This window comes from Pseudophryne corroboree, chromosome 4 (assembly GCF_028390025.1).
Source record: "Pseudophryne corroboree isolate aPseCor3 chromosome 4, aPseCor3.hap2, whole genome shotgun sequence".
Classification (NCBI taxonomy): Eukaryota; Metazoa; Chordata; class Amphibia; order Anura; family Myobatrachidae; genus Pseudophryne; species Pseudophryne corroboree.
In genome coordinates this window covers 117,573,575-117,595,613 of record NC_086447.1, presented here as the reverse complement: position 1 = coordinate 117,595,613, position 22,039 = coordinate 117,573,575, and the positions used below count along the sequence as shown (strand labels likewise).

The following is a 22,039-nucleotide window of genomic DNA, read 5'->3' as shown; positions in this document are numbered from 1 at the left end:
TGTACATTTGTCCCCTGATAGAGCTCAGTAACTGTGTACTGGTCACCAGACATGGCTCAGCATTCTATACTTGTCCTCCTATGGTTAAGCATTGTACATTTGTCCCCAGATAGGGATCAGTAACTGTGTACTGGTCACCAGACATGGCTCAGCATTCTATACAAGTCCTCCTATGGTTAAGCATTGTACATTCGGCCCCTGATAGAGCTCAGTAACTGTGTACTGGTCACCAGACATGGTTCAGCATTCTATACTTGTCCTCCTATGGGGCCACTGGCAGATCCATGTAATGATTGCATCTGGGCCCCATTCTGCCCATAACTTTACTGGAGAGGTCAGAAGAGAGTTGCATGGCGTAATACAGTATAAAATCAGCAAGAATACCCATCATCCACACAATACAATCATCATTTATGAAGACTGACTAAAGATTCATGAGACATCACCAAGGATGCCTAATACTGCTGTAGTCCACAGAATAGCTGCATCTACAGTGTTCTGACAACAGGTCCATTGGAAACACTCTGCAGGCCTGTCTGCCATCCTAAGGAAACCAGACACTGTTTTTATTTTCCATATACAGCAAATAAAATAAACTTTTTGACTCAGAAAGAAAGCAATAATCCTATTGGACTCTTGTGTCATCATCAACATAATAATATTGTTACAATCTGGTAAAATCTTCCAACCGTACCTCAGTAGAGATGGCATGTCTAGAGTTGTACAAAGACCGGCACAAGGCTAAGACTTCGGCTGAGGTTTCCTCTCTCTGATCGGCATCACAGCTGGAAAGCATTGCCTTAACCAATCTCACCCATGGATTATCTTCTGGACACACACTGGAAGAGAGAGAGCGAGAATCTCATTTGACGACCTGCAAACATTATGTCTGTGCTGTGGGAACAGGGGAGACAATAGTGTAAAAAATGGTGGCAGTCATTACTGTGGCTGCAATGTTTAAATCTACATAGAGGGAACGCTGACAACATTACCCCTGAATAAGATGGATCACCGCTTCATTTACTGATCACTGGAGGCATTTTATGGGGCAACAGAGGAAAATTTCCTTCTGAGCACAATGATTTACTGACACCTCAAAGAAACAGTAGATCCTAATGTCAGCTATACAGTACATTTAAAAAAGTACAGTTTTATCTTATTACATACGGTGTTAAAAGGTAGTGTATATATTACAATGCAACTAACTCTAAAATCACTTCTATAAAAAATAAAGGAGAAATACATACAGATAGATCCACGGTTATCTTGACTTCTTTGCTGCGCCTAGGCACACCATGGTCTGTTTACATAAACCCTTCATCTATTGTTCTCAGCTGCAATACAATATAGAGAACAATACAGCAGGGGATTAAGTCATTACAGCAGGGGATTAAGTCCGCCTGCCCAGTCTCAGTTAATCCTATTAAAGGCCAAGATAAACATGGACCCATCTGTATATAAAGATTTTTATTGTTTATTTGCAGATAAACCTATGTACTGTATGTGCATTGGATACAATAGTAGACAGGTCTTTTGTCCTATGGGCAGAAACTCACCCTTCTCTCTGTCTGTCTTTATATGGCACTGTGGAACTCTTCTAGCGTAACAAAAATAAAAGATAATTACAATAATAAATAAGATTTTACTTACCGATAAATCTATTTCTCGTAGTCCGTAGTGGATGCTGGGACTCCGTAAGGACCATGGGGAACAGCGGCTCCGCAGGAGACAGGGCACAAGAATAAAAGCTTTAGGATCAGGTGGTGTGCACTGGCTCCTCCCCCTATGACCCTCCTCCAAGCCTCAGTTAGGATACTGTGCCCGGACGAGCGTACATAATAAGGAAGGATATTGAATCCCGGGTAAGACTCATACCAGCCACACCAATCACACCGTACAACTTGTGATCTGAACCCAGTTAACAGTATGATAACAACGAAGGAGCCTCTGAAAAGATGGCTCACAACAACAATAACCCGATTTAGTTAACAATAACTATGTACAAGTATTGCAGACAATCCGCACTTGGGATGGGCGCCCAGCATCCACTACGGACTACGAGAAATAGAACTATCGGTAAGTAAATTCTTATTTTCTCTGACGTCCTAGTGGATGCTGGGACTTCCGTAAGGACCATGGGGATTATACCAAAGCTCCCAAACGGGCGGGAGAGTGCGGATGACTCTGCAGCACCGAATGAGAGAACTCCAGGTCCTCCTCAGCCAGGGTATCAATTTTGTAGAATTTAGCAAACGTGTTTGCCCCTGACCAAGTTGCAGCTCGGCAAAGTTGGAAAGCCGAGACCCCTCGGGCAGCTGCCCAAGATGAGCCCACCTTCCTTGTGGAATGGGCTTTTACAGATTTTGGCTGCGGTAGTCCAGCCGCAGAATGCGCCAGCTGAATTGTGCTACAAATCCAGCGAGCAATAGTCTGCTTAGAAGCAGGAGCACCCAGTTTGCTGGGTGCATACAGGATAAACAGCGAGTCAGTTCTCCTGACTCTAGCCGTCCTGGAAACATAATTTTTCAAGGGCCTGACTACGTCCAGTAACTTGGAATCCTCCAAGTCCCTAGTAGCCGCAGGCACTACAATAGTTGGTTCAAGTGAAAAGCTGATATCACCTTAGGGAGAAACTGGGGACGAGTCCTCAATTCTGCCCTATCCATATGGAAAATCAGATAAGGACTTTTATATGACAAAGCCGCCAATTCTGATACACGCCTGGCCGAAGCCAAGGCCAATAACATGACCACTTTCCGCGTGAGATATTTTAGATCCACGGTTTTTAGTGGCTCACACCAATGTGATTTTAAGAAACTCAACACCACGTTGAGAACCCAAGGTGCCACTGGAGGCACAACCGGGGGCTGAATATGCAGCACTCCTTTTACAATGTCTGAACTTCAGGTACTGAAGCTAGTTCTTTTTGGAAGAAAATCGACAGAGCCGAGATCTGTACCTTAATGGAGCCTAATTTTAGGCCCATAGACACTCCTGCTTGTAGGAAATGCAGAAATCGACCTAGTTGAAATTCCTCTGTTGGGGCCTTTTTGGCCTCACACCAAGCAACATATTTTCGCCATATGCGGTGATAATGTTTTGCAATTACATCTTTCCTGGCTTGAATCAGCGTAGGAATGACTTCCTCCGGAATGCCCTTTTCCTTTAGGATCCGGCGTTCAACCGCCATGTCGTCAAAACGTAGCCGCGGTAAGTCTTGGAACAGACAGGGCCCCTGCTGCCGCAGGTCCTGTCTGAGCGGCAGAGGCCATGGGTCCTCTGATATAATTTCTTGAAGTTCTGGGTACCAAGCTCTTCTTGGCCAATCCGGAACCACGAGTATCGTTCTTACTCCTCGCCTTCCTATTATTCTCAGTACCTTTTGTATGAGAGGCAGAGGGAGGAACACATAAACCGACTGGTACACCCACGGTGTTACCAGAGCGTCCACAGCTATCGCCTGAGGGTCCTTTGACCTGGCGCAATATCTTTTATAGCTTTTTGTTGAGGCGGGACGCCATCATGTCCACCTGTGGCCTTTCCCAATGGTGTACAATCCTTTGGAAGACTTCTGGATGAAATCCCCACTCTCCCGGGTGGAGGTAGTGTCCGCTGAGAAGATCTGCTTCCCAGTCGTCCACTCCGGGAATGAACACTGATGACAGTGTTAACACATGATTTTCCGCCCATCGGAGAATCCTTGTGGCTTCTGCCATCGCCATCCTGCTTCTTGTGCCGCCCCGTTGGTTTACATGGGCGACTGCCGTGATGTTGTCTGATTGGATCAGTACCGGCTGGTTTTGAAGCAGAGGCCTTGCCTGACTCAGGGCATTGTAAATGGCCCTCAGTTCCAGAATATTTATGTGTAGGGAAGTCACTTGACTTGACCAAAGTCCCTGGAAGTTTTTTTTCCCTGTGTGACTGCCCCCCAGCCTCAAAGGCTGGCATCCATGGTCACTAGGACCTAGTCCTGTATGCCGAACCTGCGGCCCTCTTGCATGGAACCTGCCGAATGGGATTGCTTCGTAGGAAGCTACCATTTTTTCCCAGGACTCGCGTGCAATGATGCACCGATACCTGTTTTTGCTTCAGGAGGTCTCTGACTAGAGATGACAGTTTCTTGGCTTTCTCCTCCGGGAGAAACACTTATTTCTGTTCTGTGTCCAGAACCATCCCCAGGAACAGTAGACGTGTCGTAGGAACCAGCTGTGACTTTGGACTGTTTAGAATCCAACCGTGCTGTTGTAGCACTTTCCAAAATAGTGCTAGCCCGACTAGCAACTGCTCCTTGGACCTTGCCCTTATAAGGATATTGTCCAAGTACGGGATAATTAAAACTCCCTTTTTTCGAAGGAGTATCATCATTTTGGCCATTACCTTGGTAAACACCCTCGGTGCCATGTACAGTCCAAACGGCAGTGTCTGGACTTGGTAATGGTAATCCTGTACCACAAATCTGAGGTACTCCTGGCGAGGATGGTAAATGGGGACATGCAGGTAAGCATCCTTGATGTCCCGGGATCCCATGTAATCCCCCTCGTCCAGGCTTGCAAAAACCGCCCTGAGCGATTCCATCTTGAACTTGCATTTTTTTATGTATGTGTTCAAGGATTTTAAATATAAAATGGGTCACACCGAACCATGCGGTTTCGGTACCCCAAACCGTGTGGAATAGTAACCCCGTCCTTGTTGAAGTAGGGGCACCTTGAGTATTACCTGCTGGGAATACAGCTTATTAATTGCCTCTAGCGCAGCCTCCCTGCCTGATGGAGTTGTCGGCAAGGCATATTTGAGGAAACGGCGGGGGGGAGACATCTCGAATTCCAGCTTGTACCCCTGAAATACTACTTGAATGAAACAGGGATCCACCTGTGAGCGAGCCCACTGATCGCTGAAATTTTTGAGACGGCCCCCCACACACCTGTGGAGCCCCCGCGTCATGCTGTGGACTCAGAGGAAGCGAGAGAAGAATTTTGATTTTGGGAACAGGCTGACTGGTGCAGCTTTTTCCCTCTCCCCATGTCTCTGTACAGAAAGGAAGCGCCTTTGACCCGCTTGCTTTTCTGAAGCCGAAAGGACTGTACCTGATAATACAGTGCTTTCTTAGTCTGTGAGGAAACCTGAGGTAATGGATACGAGGTCCCAGAGACCATCCCCAAATAATTCCTCACCCTTATAAGGCAGAGTCTCTATGCGCCTTTTACAGTCAGCATCACCTGTCCAGTGACAGGTCTCTAATACCCTCCTGACAGAATGGTCATTACATTAATTTTGGATGCCAGCCGGCAAAATATCCCTCTGTGCATCCCTCATATATAAGACGACGTCTTTAATATGTTCTCATGTGTGACAGGGTCACCGACCACGCTGCAGCAGCACGATCTGCAGGTCTCAGTCTAGTACCTGAGTGTGTAAATACAGACTTCAGGATAGCCTCCTGCTTTTTATCAACAGGTACCTTCAAAGTGGCCGTTCCTAAAACGGCAGTGCCACCTTTTTTGACAACCGTGTGAGCGCCTTATCCACCCTAGGGGATATCTCCCAGCGTAACTTATCCTCTGGCGGGAAAGGGTACGCCATTTTCAGTAACTTTTTAGAAATTACCAGTTTCTTATCGGGGGGAACCCACGCTTTTCACACACTTCATTCATTCATCTGATGGGGGAACAAAACACTGCCTGCTTTTTCTCCCCAAACATAAAACCCCTTTTTTAGTGGTACTTGGGTTAATGTCAGAAATGTGTAACACATTTTTTATTGCCGGGATTAAGTCACGGATGTTCCTAGTGGATTGTGTATATGTCTCAACCTTGTCGACACTGGAGTCAGACTCCGTGTCGACATCTGTGTCTGCCATCTGAGTGAGCGGGCGTTTTTTGAGCCCCTGATGGCCTTTGAGACGCCTGGGCAGGCGCGGACTGAGAAGCCGGCTGTCCCACAGCTGTTACGTCATCCACCCTTTTATGTAAGGAGTTGACACTGTCGGTTAATACCTTTCACCTAACCATCCACTCTGGTGTCGGCCCCACAGGGGGCGACATCACATTTATCGGCATCTGCTCCGTCACCATATAAGCCTCCTCATTAAACATGTCGACACAGCTGTACCGACACACCGCACACACACAGGGAATGCTCTGACTGAGGACAGGACCCCACAAAGCCCTTTGGGGAGACAGAGAGAGAGTATGCCAGCACACACCAGAGCGCTATATAATGTGGGGATTAACACTATAACTGAGTGAAATTTCCCCAATAGCTGCTTGTATATATAATATTGCGCCTAAATTTAGTGCCCCCCCTCTCTTTTTAACCCTTTGAGCCTGAAAACTACAGGGGAGAGCCTGGGGAGCTTTCTTCCAGCTGCACTGTGAAGAGAAAATGGCGCCAGTGTGTCTGAGGGAGATAGCTCCGCCCCTTTTTCGCGGACTTTTCTCCCGCTTTTTTTCTGGATTCTCGCAGGGGTATTTACCACATATATAGCCTCTGGGGCTATATATCGTGGTATTTTTGCCAGCCAAGGTGGTGTTTATATTGCTGCTCAGGGCGCCCCCCCCCCCCCCCCCAGCGCCCTGCACCCTCAGTGACCGGAGTGTGAGGTGTACATGAGGAGCAATGGCGCACAGCTGCAGTGCTGTGCGCTACCTTGGTGAAGACTGATGTCTTCTGCCGCCGATTTTCCGGACCTCTTCTTGCTTCTGGCTCTGTAAGGGGGACGGCGGCGCGGCTCCTGGACCGAACACCAAGGACTGGGCCTGCGGTCGATCCCTCTGGAGCTAATGGTGTCCAGTAGCCTAAGAAGCCCAATCCGGCTGCAAGCAGGCGAGTTCGCTTATTCTCCCCTTAGTCCCTCGCTGCAGTGAGCCTGTTGCCAGCAGGTCTCACTGAAAATAAAAAACCTAAATCTATACTTTCTTTCTAAGGGCTCAGGAGAGCCCCTAGTGTGCATCCAACCTCGGCCGGGCACAAAATCTAACTGAGGCTTGGAGGAGGGTCATAGTGGGAGGAGCCAGTGCACACCAGGTGACCTAAAGCTTTCTTTAGTTGTGCCCAGTCTCCTGCGGAGCCGCTATTCCCCATGGTCCTTACGGAGTTCCCAGCATCCACTAGGACGTCAGAGAAACTCTCGATTATCCCACCAACATGGTACAGCTGTACTGGGCACATTATAACTTTGGTATATTATTCATATGAATTAGAATTTTGTAACCATTCTCTCTCTCTCTATCTTTGTCAGGTCCTACCTCCGGGCAGGCCTTTCCCAGATTGATGCTGTCAAAAGCCTGGCGCTGAGGAGAATAATCCGCTTCATTTTCTGCCCCGTCCTGCCTCTGATGCTGCCCTGCTCAGTGCTGTAAATTCTGGGACGACAGGCCAAGCTCCGCCCACTGTATGTTAAATATGTAAGGTGTGCAGGGATAGGCTGACTCTATTCCAAGGTGCCCTAGGTCTCCTTGCTCAGCTTCTCACTCTCCTTAGGGCTCCTCTTTTGAGGTAAAGAGGTAAAGATTTTTGCACAACACTTTAGGTCACTGGGAGAGCTGTTGGTAGCCTTTACACAGCAGATAAGCAGTTGCTGACTATCAAGCGTTCCTTTAATGCATTTAAGAGTCAAACTATCTATCTCGCCTTTCCTCATATTGCTCTCTGAGAGGTTCGGCAATGTTTAGTTCAAGTGACAGGTAGTGATGAGCGGGTTCGGTTTCTCGGAAACCGAACCCCCCCGAACTTCAGCCTTTTTACACGGGTCCGAGGCAGACTCGGATCTTCCCGCCTTGCTCGGCTAACCAGAGCGCGCCCGAACGTCATCATCCCGCTGTCGGATTCTCGCGAGGCTCGTATTCTATCGCGAGACTCGGATTCTATATAAGGAGCCGCGCGTCGCCGCCATTTTCACACGTGCATTGAGATTGATAGGGAGAGGACGTGGCTGGCGTCCTCTCCGTTTAGACAGAGAGTGAGACACTTGATTTACTGGAGCATTAGGAGTACTCAGAGAGTGCAGAGTTTTGCTGATAGTTATACTAGTGACCACCAGTTTTATTTATTATTTAATATAATCCGTTCTCTGCATGAAAAAAAACGATACACAGTCACATACCATATCTGTGCTCAGCCTCAGTGTGCTGCATGATAATATCATCTATGTATATCTGACTGTGCTGAGTAGTGCTCACTGCTCACACAGCTTAATTGTGGGGGAGACTGGGGAGCAGTTATAGCAGGAGTACATATTTAACAGTGCACACTTTTGCTGCCAGAGGGCCAGTGTGACTGACCAGCAGTGACCACCAGTATATTGTCTGCCTGAAAAAGTTAAACACTCGTGTGGTGTTTTTTTTTTTTATTCTATAAACGCATTCTGCTGACAGTGTCCAGCAGGTCCGTCATTCATTATATTTCTATCTTCTTCATACTAGTAGTTTAGGAGTCTGCAGTGCTGACAGTGTCCAGCAGGTCCGTCATTATATAATATATACCTGTCCTGCAGTAGTGATATATATATATTTTGTACATCATTATTATCCAGTCTATACTAGCAGACGCAGTACGGTAGTCCACGGCAGTAGCTACCTCTGTGTCGGCAGTCGCTCGTCCATAATTGTATACCTACCTGTGGTGGTTTTTTTTTTTTCTATCTTCTTCATACTAGTAGTTTAGGAGTCTGCAGTGCTGACAGTGTCCAGCAGGTCCGTCATTATATAATATATACCTGTCCTGCAGTAGTGATATATATATATTTTTTATATCATTATCATCCAGTCTATACTAGCAGACGCAGTACGGTAGTCCACGGCTGTAGCTACCTCTGTGTCGGCACTGGCAGTCGCTCGTCCATAATTGTATACCTACCTGTGGTGGTTTTTTTTTTTCTATCTTCTTCATACTAGTAGTTTAGGAGTCTGCAGTGCTGACAGTGTCCAGCAGGTCCGTCATTATATAATATATACCTGTCCTGCAGTAGTGATATATATATATATTTTTATATCATTATCATCCAGTCTATACTAGCAGACGCAGTACGGTAGTCCACGGCTGTAGCTACCTCTGTGTCGGCACTGGCAGTCGCTCGTCCATAATTGTATACCTACCTGTGGTGGTTTTTTTTTTTTCTATCTTCTTCATACTAGTAGTTTAGGAGTCTGCAGTGCTGACAGTGTCCAGCAGGTCCGTCATTATACAATGTATACCTGTCCTGCAGTAGTGATATATATATATTTTTTATATCATTATCATCCAGTCTATACTAGCAGACGCAGTACGGTAGTCCACGGCTGTAGCTACCTCTGTGTCGGCAGTCGCTCGTCCATAATTGTATACCTACCTGTGGTGTTTTTTTTTTTTTTTCTATCTTCTTCATACTAGTAGTTTAGGAGTCTGCAGTGCTGACAGTGTCCAGCAGGTCCGTCATTATACAATATATACCTGTCCTGCAGTAGTGATATATATATTTTTTATATCATTATCATCCAGTCTATACTAGCAGACGCAGTACGGTAGTCCACGGCTGTAGCTACCTCTGGGTCGGCAGTCGCTCATCATCCATAAGTATACTAGTATCCATCCATCTCCATTGTTTACCTGAGGTGCCTTTTAGTTGTGCCTATTAAAATATGGAGAACAAAAATGTTGAGGTTCCAAAAATAGGGAAAGATCAAGATCCACTTCCACCTCGTGCTGAAGCTGCTGCCACTAGTCATGGCCGAGACGATGAAATGCCATCAACGTCGTCTGCCAAGGCCGATGCCCAATGTCATAGTACAGAGCATGTAAAATCCAAAACACCAAATATCAGTAAAAAAAGGACTCAAAAATCTAAAATAAAATCGTCGTCGGAGAAGCGTAAACTTGCCAATATGCCATTTACCACACGGAGTGGCAAGGAACGGCTGAGGCCCTGGCCTATGTTCATGGCTAGTGGTTCAGCTTCACATGAGGATGGAAGCACTCAGCCTCTCGCTAGAAAAATGAAAAGACTTAAGCTGGCAAAAGCACAGCAAAGAACTGTGCGTTCTTCGAAATCACAAATCCACAAGGAGAGTCCAATTGTGTCGGTTGCGATGCCTGACCTTCCCAACACTGGACGTGAAGAGCATGCGCCTTCCACCATTTGCACGCCCCCTGCAAGTGCTGGAAGGAGCACCCGCAGTCCAGTTCCTGATAGTCAGATTGAAGATGTCAGTGTTGAAGTACACCAGGATGAGGAGGATATGGGTGTTGCTGGCGCTGCGGAGGAAATTGACCAGGAGGATTCTGATGGTGAGGTGGTTTGTTTAAGTCAGGCACCCGGGGAGACACCTGTTGTCCGTGGGAGGAATATGGCCATTGACATGCTTGGTGAAAATACCAAAAAAAAATCAGCTCTTCGGTGTGGAAGTATTTCAACAGAAATGCGGACAACATTTGTCAAGCCGTGTGTTGCCTTTGTCAAGCTGTAATAAGTAGGGGTAAGGACGTTAACCACCTCGGAACATCCTCCCTTATACGTCACCTGCAGCGCATTCATCATAAGTCAGTGACAAGTTCAAAAACTTTGGGCGACAGCGGAAGCAGTCCACTGACCAGTAAATCCCTTCCTCTTGTAACCAAGCTCACGCAAACCACCCCACCAACTCCCTCAGTGTCAATTTCCTCCTTCCCCAGGAATGCCAATAGTCCTGCAGGCCATGTCACTGGCAATTCTGACAAGTCCTCTCCTGCCTGGGATTCCTCCGATGCATCCTTGCGTGTAACGCCTACTGCTGCTGGCACTGCTGTTGTTGCTGCTGGGAGTCGATGGTCATCCCAGAGGGGAAGTCGTAAGACCACTTTTACTACTTCCACCAAGCAATTGACTGTCCAACAGTCCTTTGCGAGGAAGATGAAATATCACAGCAGTCATCCTGCTGCAAAGCGGATAACTGAGGCCTTGGCATCCTGGGCGGTGAGAACCGTGGTTCCGGTATCCATCATTACTGCAGAGCCAACTATAGACTTGTTTGAGGTACTGTGTCCCCGGTACCAAATACCATCTAGGTTCCATTTCTCTAGGCAGGCGATACCGAAAATGTACACAGACCTCAGAAAAAGACTCACCAGTGTCCTAAAAAATGCAGTTGTACCCAATGTCCACTTAACCACGGACATGTGGACAAGTGGAGCAGGGCAGACTCAGGACTATATGACTGTGACAGCCCACTGGGTAGATGTATTGACTCCCGCCGCAAGAACAGCAGCGGCGGCACCAGTAGCAGCATCTCGCAAACGCCAACTCTTTCCTAGGCAGGCTACGCTTTGTATCACCGCTTTCCAGAATACGCACACAGCTGAAAACCTCTTACGGCAACTGAGGAAGATCATCGCAGAATGGCTTACCCCAATTGGACTCTCCTGTGGATTTGTGGCATCGGACAACGCCAGCAATATTGTGTGTGCATTAAATCTGGGCACATTCCAGCACGTCCCATGTTTTGCACATACCTTGAATTTGGTGGTGCAGAATTATTTAAAAAACGAGAGGGGCGTGCAAAAGATGCTGTCGATGGCCAGAAGAATTGCGGCACACTTTCGGCGTACAGGCACCACGTACAGAAGACTGGAGCACCACCAAAAACGCCTGAACCTGCCCTGCCATCATCTGAAGCAAGAAGTGGTAACGAGGTGGAATTCAACCCTCTATATGCTTCAGAGGTTGGAGGAGCAGCAAAAGGCCATTCAAGCCTATACAACTGAGCACGATATAGGAGGTGGAGTGCACCTGTCTCAAGCGCAGTGGAGAATGATTTCAACGTTGTGCAAGGTTCTGCAACCTTTTGAACTTGCCACACGTGAAGTCAGTTCAGACACTGCCAGCCTGAGTCAGGTTATTCCCCTCATCAGGCTTTTGCAGAAGAAGCTGGAGACATTGAAGGAGGAGCTAACACAGAGCGATTCCGCTAGGCATGTGGGACTTGTGGATAGAGCCCTTAATTCGCTTAACAAGGATTCACGGGTGGTCAATCTGTTGAAATCAGAGCACTACATTTTGGCCACCGTGCTCGATCCTAGATTTAAAACCTACCTTGGATCTCTCTTTCCGGCAGACACAAGTCTGCAGGGGTTCAAAGAACTGCTGGTGAGAAAATTGTCAAGTCAAGCGGAACGCGACCTGTCAACATCTCCTCCTTCACATTCTCCCGCAACTGGGGGTGCGAGGAAAAGGCTCAGAATTCCGAGCCCACCCGCTGGCGGTGATGCAGGGCAGTCTGGAGCGACTGCTGATGCTGACATCTGGTCCGGACTGAAGGACCTGACAACGATTACGGACATGTCGTCTACTGTCACTGCATATGATTCTCTCCCCATTGAAAGAATGGTGGAGGATTATATGAGTGACCGCATCCAAGTAGGCACGTCAGACAGTCCGTACTTATACTGGCAGGAAAAAGAGGCAATTTGGAGGCCCTTGCACAAACTGGCTTTATTCTACCTAAGTTGCCCTCCCACAAGTGTGTACTCCGAAAGAGTGTTTAGTGCCGCCGCTCACCTTGTCAGCAATCGGCGTACGAGGTTACATCCAGAAAATGTGGAGAAGATGATGTTCATTAAAATGAATTATAATCAATTCCTCCGTGGAGACATTCACCAGCAGCAATTGCCTCCACAAAGTACACAGGGAGCTGAGATGGTGGATTCCAGTGGGGACGAATTGATAATCTGTGAGGAGGGGGATGTACACGGTGATATATCGGAGGATGATGATGAGGTGGACATCTTGCCTCTGTAGAGCCAGTTTGTGCAAGGAGAGATTAATTGCTTCTTTTTTGGTGGGGGTCCAAACCAACCCGTCATTTCAGTCACAGTCGTGTGGCAGACCCTGTCACTGAAATGATGGTTTGGTTAAAGTGTGCATGTCCTGTTTATACAACATAAGAGTGGGTGGGAGGGCCCAAGGACAATTCCATCTTGCATCTCTTTTTTCTTTCATTTTTCTTTGCGTCATGTGCTGTTTGGGGAGTAGTTTTTGGAAGGGCCATCCTGTGTGACACTGCAGTGCCACTCCTAGATGGGCCAGGTGTTTGTGTCGGCCACTTGGGTCGCTTATCTTAGTCACACAGCTACCTCATTGCGCCTCTTTTTTTCTTTGCGTCATGTGCTGTTTGGGGGGGGTTTTTTGGAAGGGCTATCCTGCTTGACACTGCAGTGCCACTCCTAGATGGGCCAGGTGTTTGTGTCGGCCACTAGGGTCGCTTAGCTTACTCACACAGCTACCTCATTGCGCCTCTTTTTTTTCTTCTTTGCGTCATGTGCTGTTTGGGGGGTGTTTTTTGGAAGGGCCATCCTGCGTGACACTGCAGTGCCACTCCTAGATGGGCCAGGTGTTTGTGTCGGCCACTTGGGTCGCTGAGCTTAGTCATCCAGCGACCTTGGTGCAAATTTTAGGACTAAAAATAATATTGTGAGGTGTGAGGTGTTCAGAATAGACTGAAAATTAGTGGAAATTATGGTTATTGAGGTTAATAATACTTTGGGATCAAAATGACCCCCAAATTCTATGATTTAAGCTGTTTTTTAGGGTTTTTTGAAAAAAACACCCGAATCCAAAACACACCCGAATCCGACAAAAAAAATTCGGTGAGGTTTTGCCAAAACGCGTTCGAACCCAAAACACGGCCGCGGAACCGAACCCAAAACCAAACCACAAAAAATTTCCGGTGCTCATCACTAGTGACAGGTTAACCTCTGAAAATTGAGACACTTTTCTCTCCTGACTGTAAATAGGTTGGTTAAGTACAGTACTTATATCTGAAATTTCTATATATAAAATGCAAATACCAGTGACTCATCACAAAATCTCCTAAACCATAAGGCTGGACTTCCTTGCCAGTGGCAGTTGCAGAGCAGTCCATTATTCAAATAGGGTAACCACACTCAGCAATGTTTGACAGTGTTTAGGGATGGCAATTGATGTGGCTCCACTATTTGAATAACAGACTGCTCTGCACTGCCACTGGCAAGGAAGTCTAGGAACAGAGCATTGTGTCCTCTCCCTCCGTGACTTGGTATCGCTGGCACCGTGCATTCTTTATAGCCCTGGCTCATATGTGATGGGGACATTTCCAATAATCATCTCACCCATTTTAACCCCTTTGTGTGTGGAATTTTGAAAAATCCCTTCTTATTGGGTGCCTTCGTCACAAAAGCAAGCTACTGTCCAACTGTCAAGTTCCTAGTCCTTATGGTACAGGAAATTTTGTGATGAGTCAGTGGGCAGTACTGATGGTGTAATGGTTAGCATTACTGCCTCACAGCACTGAGTTCATGGGTTCGATTCCCACCATGGCCCTAACTGTGCGGAGTTTGTATATTCTCCCCGTACTTGCGTGGGTTTCCTCCGGGTACTCCGGTTTCTTCCCACAATCCAAAAATATACTGGTAGGTTAATTGGCTCCCAACAAAATTAACCCTAGCATGAATGTGTGTGCGTGTACATGTGGTAGGGAATATAGATTGTAAGCTCCACTGGGGCAGGTACTGATGTGAATGAGCAAATATTCTCTGTAAAGCGCTGCAGAATATGTGTGAGCTATATAAATAACTGGTAATAAATAAATAATAAATAAATTTGCCATTTATACAGTATATATAGATAAACTGGTGTTTTAAAATGACAGAAATCCCACTAACATGATTGAACACACTACATCACATGACCGTGCATTATTTCCCAAAGATCACACACCTCCCATTTTATAAGATAAATATAACACTCTTGGGTGTCAGGTCGCACTCTGATATATGAACACCCTGGGTGATTGAACATTATGATGTGCGTATATAAGAGCTCAACCACACACCGAACAGTATTATCTCTATTACACATACACATGTATACACACAGTGTGTATATATATATATATATATACACACACACACACACACACACACACACACACAGTGCATTCGGAAAGTATTCACAGCGCATCACTTTTTCCACATGTTGTTATTACATCCTTATTCCAAAATGGAATAAATTCATTTTTCCCCTCAAAATGCTACAAACAATACCCCATAATGACAACGCTTTTGTGAAAAAATTTTACATTTAAAAAACTACAACTCTTGACTCTGGGTGAAAAGGCAAAAGAGAGCTGCAATATAAGCGACCTGCGCCATGCCTCACGCCACATACTGTTATGGTTAATTTGCATCTTTATACTATTAAGTATTAATCTAGTATGCCTAGTATACTGTGAGTCACACCAAGCGTCTCGCAAACATATGGTGCAAAAACACCAAGTGAATGAGGACACAAATGTACACACACACACACACACACACACACACACACACACACACACACACACACACACACATTCTTTTATTTTGCTTATTGTGAATGCAGTATGTACTGTATATTCGTATGTTAGAACAGTGTGCAGCACAGGGTGGGAGAGGCAGTACTCCTTTGCATTGGAAGCTCTGTATGGACTGTAAGTCTATTTGCCCCGTACAAAATTGATTTTCAGTCATTGCCTAGGTGAGAAGTGGTCACAGCGTCTATCACGATCGACTGTGGACATGTGACAGTAAACCGCAGTGGACAGGGGGGTTGCAGTGTGACTGACGGTAAGACCATCTACCGGCCAAGACTGGGGGGGCGTGGCAGTAACCGCAGCTGCCCGACTGCACTGAGGATGCTGTTGGTGACAAGGCACACAGAGTTTGTATGGTGAGTGGCTGGGGCAATTTGAAATAGGTTTTATTTTCTTTTTTGTGGGTGACAATGTTTTATTTTTTTTCTCTGCAGGAGACAATGAGTATGTCTTTTTGGTAACGTGTTTTACCCTGTGGGGGCAATGTGTTTGATTTTTTTTCCTATGTGGGGCAATGTGTTTATTACTGTTGGGGGCCAAGGTATGATTCCGGGCGAGACAGTCCCTACACCCCTTGTGGCAAGTCCCCTTTTTGCCGGACAAATGTGCCACCCTTTTAAGATCACAAAAGCTTTTTAGCTTTCAGAGTAGATGACGGACTCCAACAGTCTGGCCACCCCTGGCCTAGGCTTGTCGCTTGCATTCAGCATGTTATTTACATGCCTGCTTTGCTAGACTTAGAAACACGGTGACGATGAAAGCACCTAGAGATGAAAGCACTCTGGGTAGAGCTTTCCACAGCAAGCTTCTGCTGCTAAATTGAATTTGCTTCCCTCTGATGTATTTCAGAATGTTTGTCCTACAACGGCAATGCTTTAAATCAATATTTTCCACTGTCTTCAGGTTGAAAGTTGAAACAAATAAATAAGAGAAAAAAATACCCCAAAGACAAGGCATTACTTATCTTAACAAATTTAGTTTTAGAAAATGCTAGTGCTCTATTAATACATATTTATTTATTTTGGAAATTTGAAAGGCACAATAAACTGCGGAAATAATGGTCTATTATTGCTTGTACGTAAATAACATTACAAAAGCATTGGTTACATTGACAGTGTAAGTGTTAGGTAAGGAAGCGTATACAGCAGTGGCTTAGGGATTTCCCCCAGCTCCCACTCCCCGTCGGATGAACTTCATAGACAATAAAAATGTTCCTGGAACCATATTAACCAGTATTGCCAGAGGGAAGTGTGATACTGATCACCTGATGCCCAAGGATTATTTATAACATTCCGACCCTCAATGCAAGAACCCCGAAGGAACAAAACATACCTCCCAACTGTCCCGGTTTTGGCGGGACAATCCCGTTTTTTATGGTCTGTCGCAGTGTCCCGCAGTGGGGGGCAGTTGGGAGATCCCCCCCTGTCAGTCGCTGCTTTGAGCAGAGCAGCGGTGAATAGATGCTGTGTACATGCGCACAGCATCTATCCCCCGACAGAGAGGGACAGGGGGCATGACCAGCAGCTCTCTCAGCGCTGTTCATGCCCCCATAATGAAAACGGAGGCGTGGCTTGCGACAGCGGCACTTGCCGTGAGGCCACGCCCCTGTCCGATAGGTCACGCCAACTAATTTCGGACCAAATTTGGGAGGTATGCAACAGTTAAGAAGAACAGTACATAACTCTGTTGGGTATTTTCCCATAATTTACACACACTGATGTTTGAGTCTAGTGTTGGGTTCTTTCCTCAATATAAAAAATAAATAAATGCATTTCTTGAGGTTTGTATATTAGTTTTAGGTCTCCCAATCCACAGCACAGCAATATTCTAGAATTTCACTGTATGGAAAGGACAATACAGAAACCCCAAACAGTGAGATTTTAGGATGTCTTTGACAGTTTTTAAAATAATGGGGCAGATGTATTAAGCCTGGAGAAGTGATAAAGCAGTGATAAGTGCAAGGTGATAACGCACCAGCCAATCAGCTCTAATATGTAAATTGACAGGAGCTGATTGACTGGTGCATTATCACCTTCCACTTATCACTGTTTTATCACTTTTCCAGGCTTAATACATCTGTCCCACTGGAAAACACATAAAAACAGTCAATCCTGGGGCGCTGAACCCGTAAGCAGCAAAAGACTGAAAAATAGGTCACCAACCCATACAACAGATACAAAATATACAAAATGGAACAGTCTTACATGCGCTGGTGTAGACATTACAGTCCAAATGTTAAATCCAATGAATATCCCTCAATGTTCCTCGTGATGAATCATGGGAAAAAAAGGAGAGAACATACAGTATATAGTGTAATAACGTCAGATGATAAAAATACACCCGGCGTGCTAATTCCTTTTGTTAAAAAGGTGTAAAGAGTCCACTTACAAATGAGATCCCACTCCAGATAAGACTCAGAAACCCACAATCCTCTTCTATGGTCACCACACCCTCAGTGAATGGAATAGTGGGATGCTCACATGTACTGTATGCTTACTTTTTGTAAACAGCAACTGTGCCCATAACGGTATCATTACCCCTTCTCGCCTTTTGGTATGGGAAAGTTGCATCCATATAATACAGAACAGTCAAGCAGTAAAAAATTAAAATTTATTAAAATGATTAAAAAACAAACAAGAGGTCTGACTCACATTATGGTTCAACCCAAATTGCACAGAAAGGAACACCAGATGTGACCCGGGTACATATAGGTATAGTCCCCTGTGTTTATGAACCCTTAATGCCGTACCTCATATTTTTCTACGCGTTTCGGCGGCGCCTTTTTCAAGATGAGTGTCAAAGATACTGCCTCCAACCAAATCTGATTAGCAGAAAGGTATTTTCATTGGATCTGAAATTTGGACTGTAACGTCTACCCCAGCGCATGTAAGACTGTTCCATTTTGTATATTTTATATCTGCCCCACTGTTTGTGGGGTTTCGGCGATTAAGACAATAATTAAATTCACATGCACACATCTTAGAACAAATCAGGGGATGGTATCGGGTAGGCACTGCTAGAACTGTATACGCAGATTGGCCAGTCAGATTTACCATCCTGCTAAGCCAAACCCATTTTGGAAAGCTCTGTAATTAAAATAATTGGTGAATTTGGCCTTACACAGGCTGGGAGTGAGGGCTTTCAGCTGCCATAAAACTAGATAGATTGACCAGACTGAAAAATATCTACACGCAATGGTGTGATTATTTTAAATGTTATTATTGTACTGTTTCCAAAAGAGACGTTTTAGTTTAATATGAGTAAGTGCCTTCGACCCCCTTACTCCCCAAAATACAAATAATGGTTTCATCTACTTTATCAATTGATGATCAGCTTTAGATTTGGCTGGTAATGTGCAAAGCTTTGAACTGAATATATTAAATCCTAATTCATCTTCACAGGCAGAGTGCCTTCTACAGTAACTCACTGATGTTCTCAAAGGCCGATCTCAGGTGTACGGAGATCTGACTAATTTCACTCAAAAAGCAACAACTGACAATAAAGGATTAAGCAGGATCAACTAATGGAAAATAGTAAAGACAATTACACAAGCAGACATTGTGAGGGGAATACTTAAGTCTCCCAAGAAATAAATAAATAAAAAGAATCCAAATATAATGCCCAAGAACAAAGGCTGGAGAGGAGATGGCACTTTGGAGACTAACCAGCAGAAGGATGAGGTCAGCGACCTTAGATGAAGCTGGATGAAGGTCATAAATTACTGACACACAGACTGCATGGGGAACAGAACAGGGTGAGACCTATATAAAAATAAACTATCTGTTTAAACGTAATATACACAACCATAGATCCCAACCCACCAACCAAAAAAACAAATAAGAGATAAATGAGTAATATATACCTGAATTAAATCTAGTTAATCAACAATTGTGAAGATACCAACACAACATACAGTATTTCTTAGCTAACAAAATGTATGAATAATGATGTGCAGAAGACCTTCTTTGAGCAGTCTATTAATTATACATAAAACCATTAATTAGAAACAAAGATGGTAATTTACTGTCACCGCACAGGGCAAAATAAAAAGTGTTGATAAGCCTTTTAATGGCTTACAGTGTTCTTTGAAAGGGAGATGGAAACTCAGAAAACAGTCACTTCAAAATGAGTCATTAATGTTTCATGTGTAAGTAACGAGAACAGATTTATTAAATAGAAGCAATCATTACCGCTGCAGCAAATGGGACTAAACCGCAAAAAAGACAAAGAAACAGTCAAGACTCTACTGAGGATCCCACACGCAATGGTCAATGTTTTGCTGTGGACGCTGCGAGGAGGATGGGGTATTACAATTATGGACCTTTGAAAATGATCCCTGCACCTCAGTTGTTAATTTATTTTAGTTCAGCTATCTGGGCTTATATTTATTAATTAATATATAATAAGAATTTACTTACCGATAATTCTATTTCTCATAGTCCGTAGTGGATGCTGGGACTTCCGTAAGGACCATGGGGAATAGCGGCTCCGCAGGAGACTGGGCACAAAAGTAAAAGCTTTAGACTAGCTGGTGTGCACTGGCTCCTCCCCCTATGACCCTCCTCCAAGCCTCAGTTAGGATACTGTGCCCGGACGAGCGTACATAATAAGGAAGGATTTTGAATCCCGGGTAAGACTCCTACCAGCCACACCAATCACACCGTACAACTTGTGATCTGAACCCAGTTAACAGCATGATAATAGAGGAGCCTCTAGAAAAGATGGCTCACTACAATAATAACCCGATTTTTTTGTAACCATAACTATATACAAGTATTGCAGACAATCCGCACTTGGGATGGGCGCCCAGCATCCACTACGGACTACGAGAAATAGAACTATCGGTAAGTAAATTCTTATTTTCTCTGACGTCCTAGTGGATGCTGGGACTTCCGTAAGGACCATGGGGATTATACCAAAGCTCCCAAACGGGCGGGAGAGTGCGGATGACTCTGCAGCACCGAATGAGAGAACTCAAGGTCCTCTTCAGCCAGGGTATCAAATTTGTAGAATTTAGCAAACGTGTTTGCCCCTGACCAAGTAGCTGCTCGGCAAAGTTGTAAAGCCGAGACCCCTCGGGCAGCCGCCCAAGATGAGCCCACCTTCCTTGTGGAATGGGCTTTAACAGATTTTGGCTGTGGCAGGCCTGCCACAGAATGTGCAAGCTGAATTGTATTACAAATCCAACGAGCAATCGTCTGCTTAGAAGCAGGAGCACCCAGCTTGTTGGGTGCATACAGTATAAACAGCGAGTCAGATTTTCTGACTCCAGCCGTCCTGGAAACATCTATTTTCAGGGCCCTGACTACGTCCAGCAACTTGGAGTCCTCCAAGTCCCTAGTAGCCGCAGGTACCACAATAGGTTGGTTCATGTGAAACGCTGAAACCACCTTAGGGAGAAATTGAGGACGAGTCCTCAATTCCGCCCTATCCGAATGAAATATCAGGTAAGGGCTTTTATAGGATAAAGCCGCCAATTCTGATACGCGCCTGGCTGAAGCCAGGGCTAACAGCATTACCACTTTCCATGTGAGATATTTTAAATCCATTGTGGCAAGTGGTTCGAACCAATGTGATTTTAGGAATCCCAAAACCACACTGAGATCCCAGGGTGCCACTGGAGGCACAAAGGGAGGCTGTATATGCACTACCCCCTTTACAAAAGTCTGGACTTCAGGAACTGAAGCCAGTTCCTTCTGGAAGAAGATCGACAGGGCCGAAATTTGAACCTTAATGGATCCTAATTTTAGGCCCATAGACAATCCTGCTTGCAGGAAATGCAGGAAACGACCCAGTTGAAATTCCTCTGTAGGGGCCTTCTTGGCCTCACACCACGCAACATATTTCCGCCAAATGCGGTGATAATGTTTTGCGGTTACATCCTTCCTGGCTTTGATCAGGGTAGGGATGACTTCATCTGGAATGCCTTTTTCCTTCAGGATCCGGCGTTCAACCACCATGCCGTCAAACGCAGCCGCGGTAAGTCTTGGAACAGGCAAGGTCCCTGCTGAATCAGGTCCTTTCTTAGAGGTAGAGGCCACGGGTCCTCCGTGAGCATCTCTTGCAGCTCCGGGTACCAAGTTCTTCTTGGCCAATCCGGAGCCACGAGTATAGTTCTTACTCCTCTCCTTTTTATGATTCTCAGTACTTTTGGTATGAGAGGCAGAGGAGGGAACACATACACCGACTGGAACACCCACGGTGGTACCAGAGCGTCCACCGCTATTGCCTGAGGGTCCCTTGACCTGGCGCAATATCTGTCCAGTTTCTTGTTGAGACGGGACGCCATCATGTCCACCTTTGGTCTTTCCCAACGGTTTACAATCACTTGGAAGACTTCTGGATGAAGTCCCCACTCCCCCGGGTGGAGGTCGTGTCTGCTGAGGAAGTCTGCTTCCCAGTTGTCCACTCCCGGAATGAACACTGCTGACAGTGCTATCACATGATTTTCCGCCCAGCGGAGAATCCTTGCAGCTTCTGCCATTGCCCTCCTGCTTCTTGTGCCGCCCTGTCTGTTTACGTGGGCGACAGCCGTGATGTTGTCCGACTGGATCAATACCGGTTGACCCTGAAGCAGAGGCCTTGCTTGACTTAGGGCATTGTAAATGGCCCTTAGTTCTAGGATATTTATGTGAAGAGACGTTTCCATGCTTGACCACAAGCCCTGGAAATTTTTTCCCTGTGTGACTGCTCCCCAGCCTCTC

At 45.7% G+C, this 22,039-nt stretch overlaps 1 protein-coding gene across 3 annotated transcripts in view; it reads right to left on the bottom strand.

The window, feature by feature from the left end:
• Nucleotides 1–22,039, bottom strand: part of NBAS (NBAS subunit of NRZ tethering complex) — a 1,316,984-nt gene that overhangs the window by 154,815 nt on the left and 1,140,130 nt on the right. For all 3 annotated transcript variants that reach the window (XM_063915380.1, XM_063915382.1, XM_063915381.1), the window contains one exon: nt 695–839. In XM_063915380.1, the coding sequence (XP_063771450.1) occupies nt 695–839 (145 nt within the window). The remainder of the gene's footprint in view (nt 1–694; nt 840–22,039) is intronic.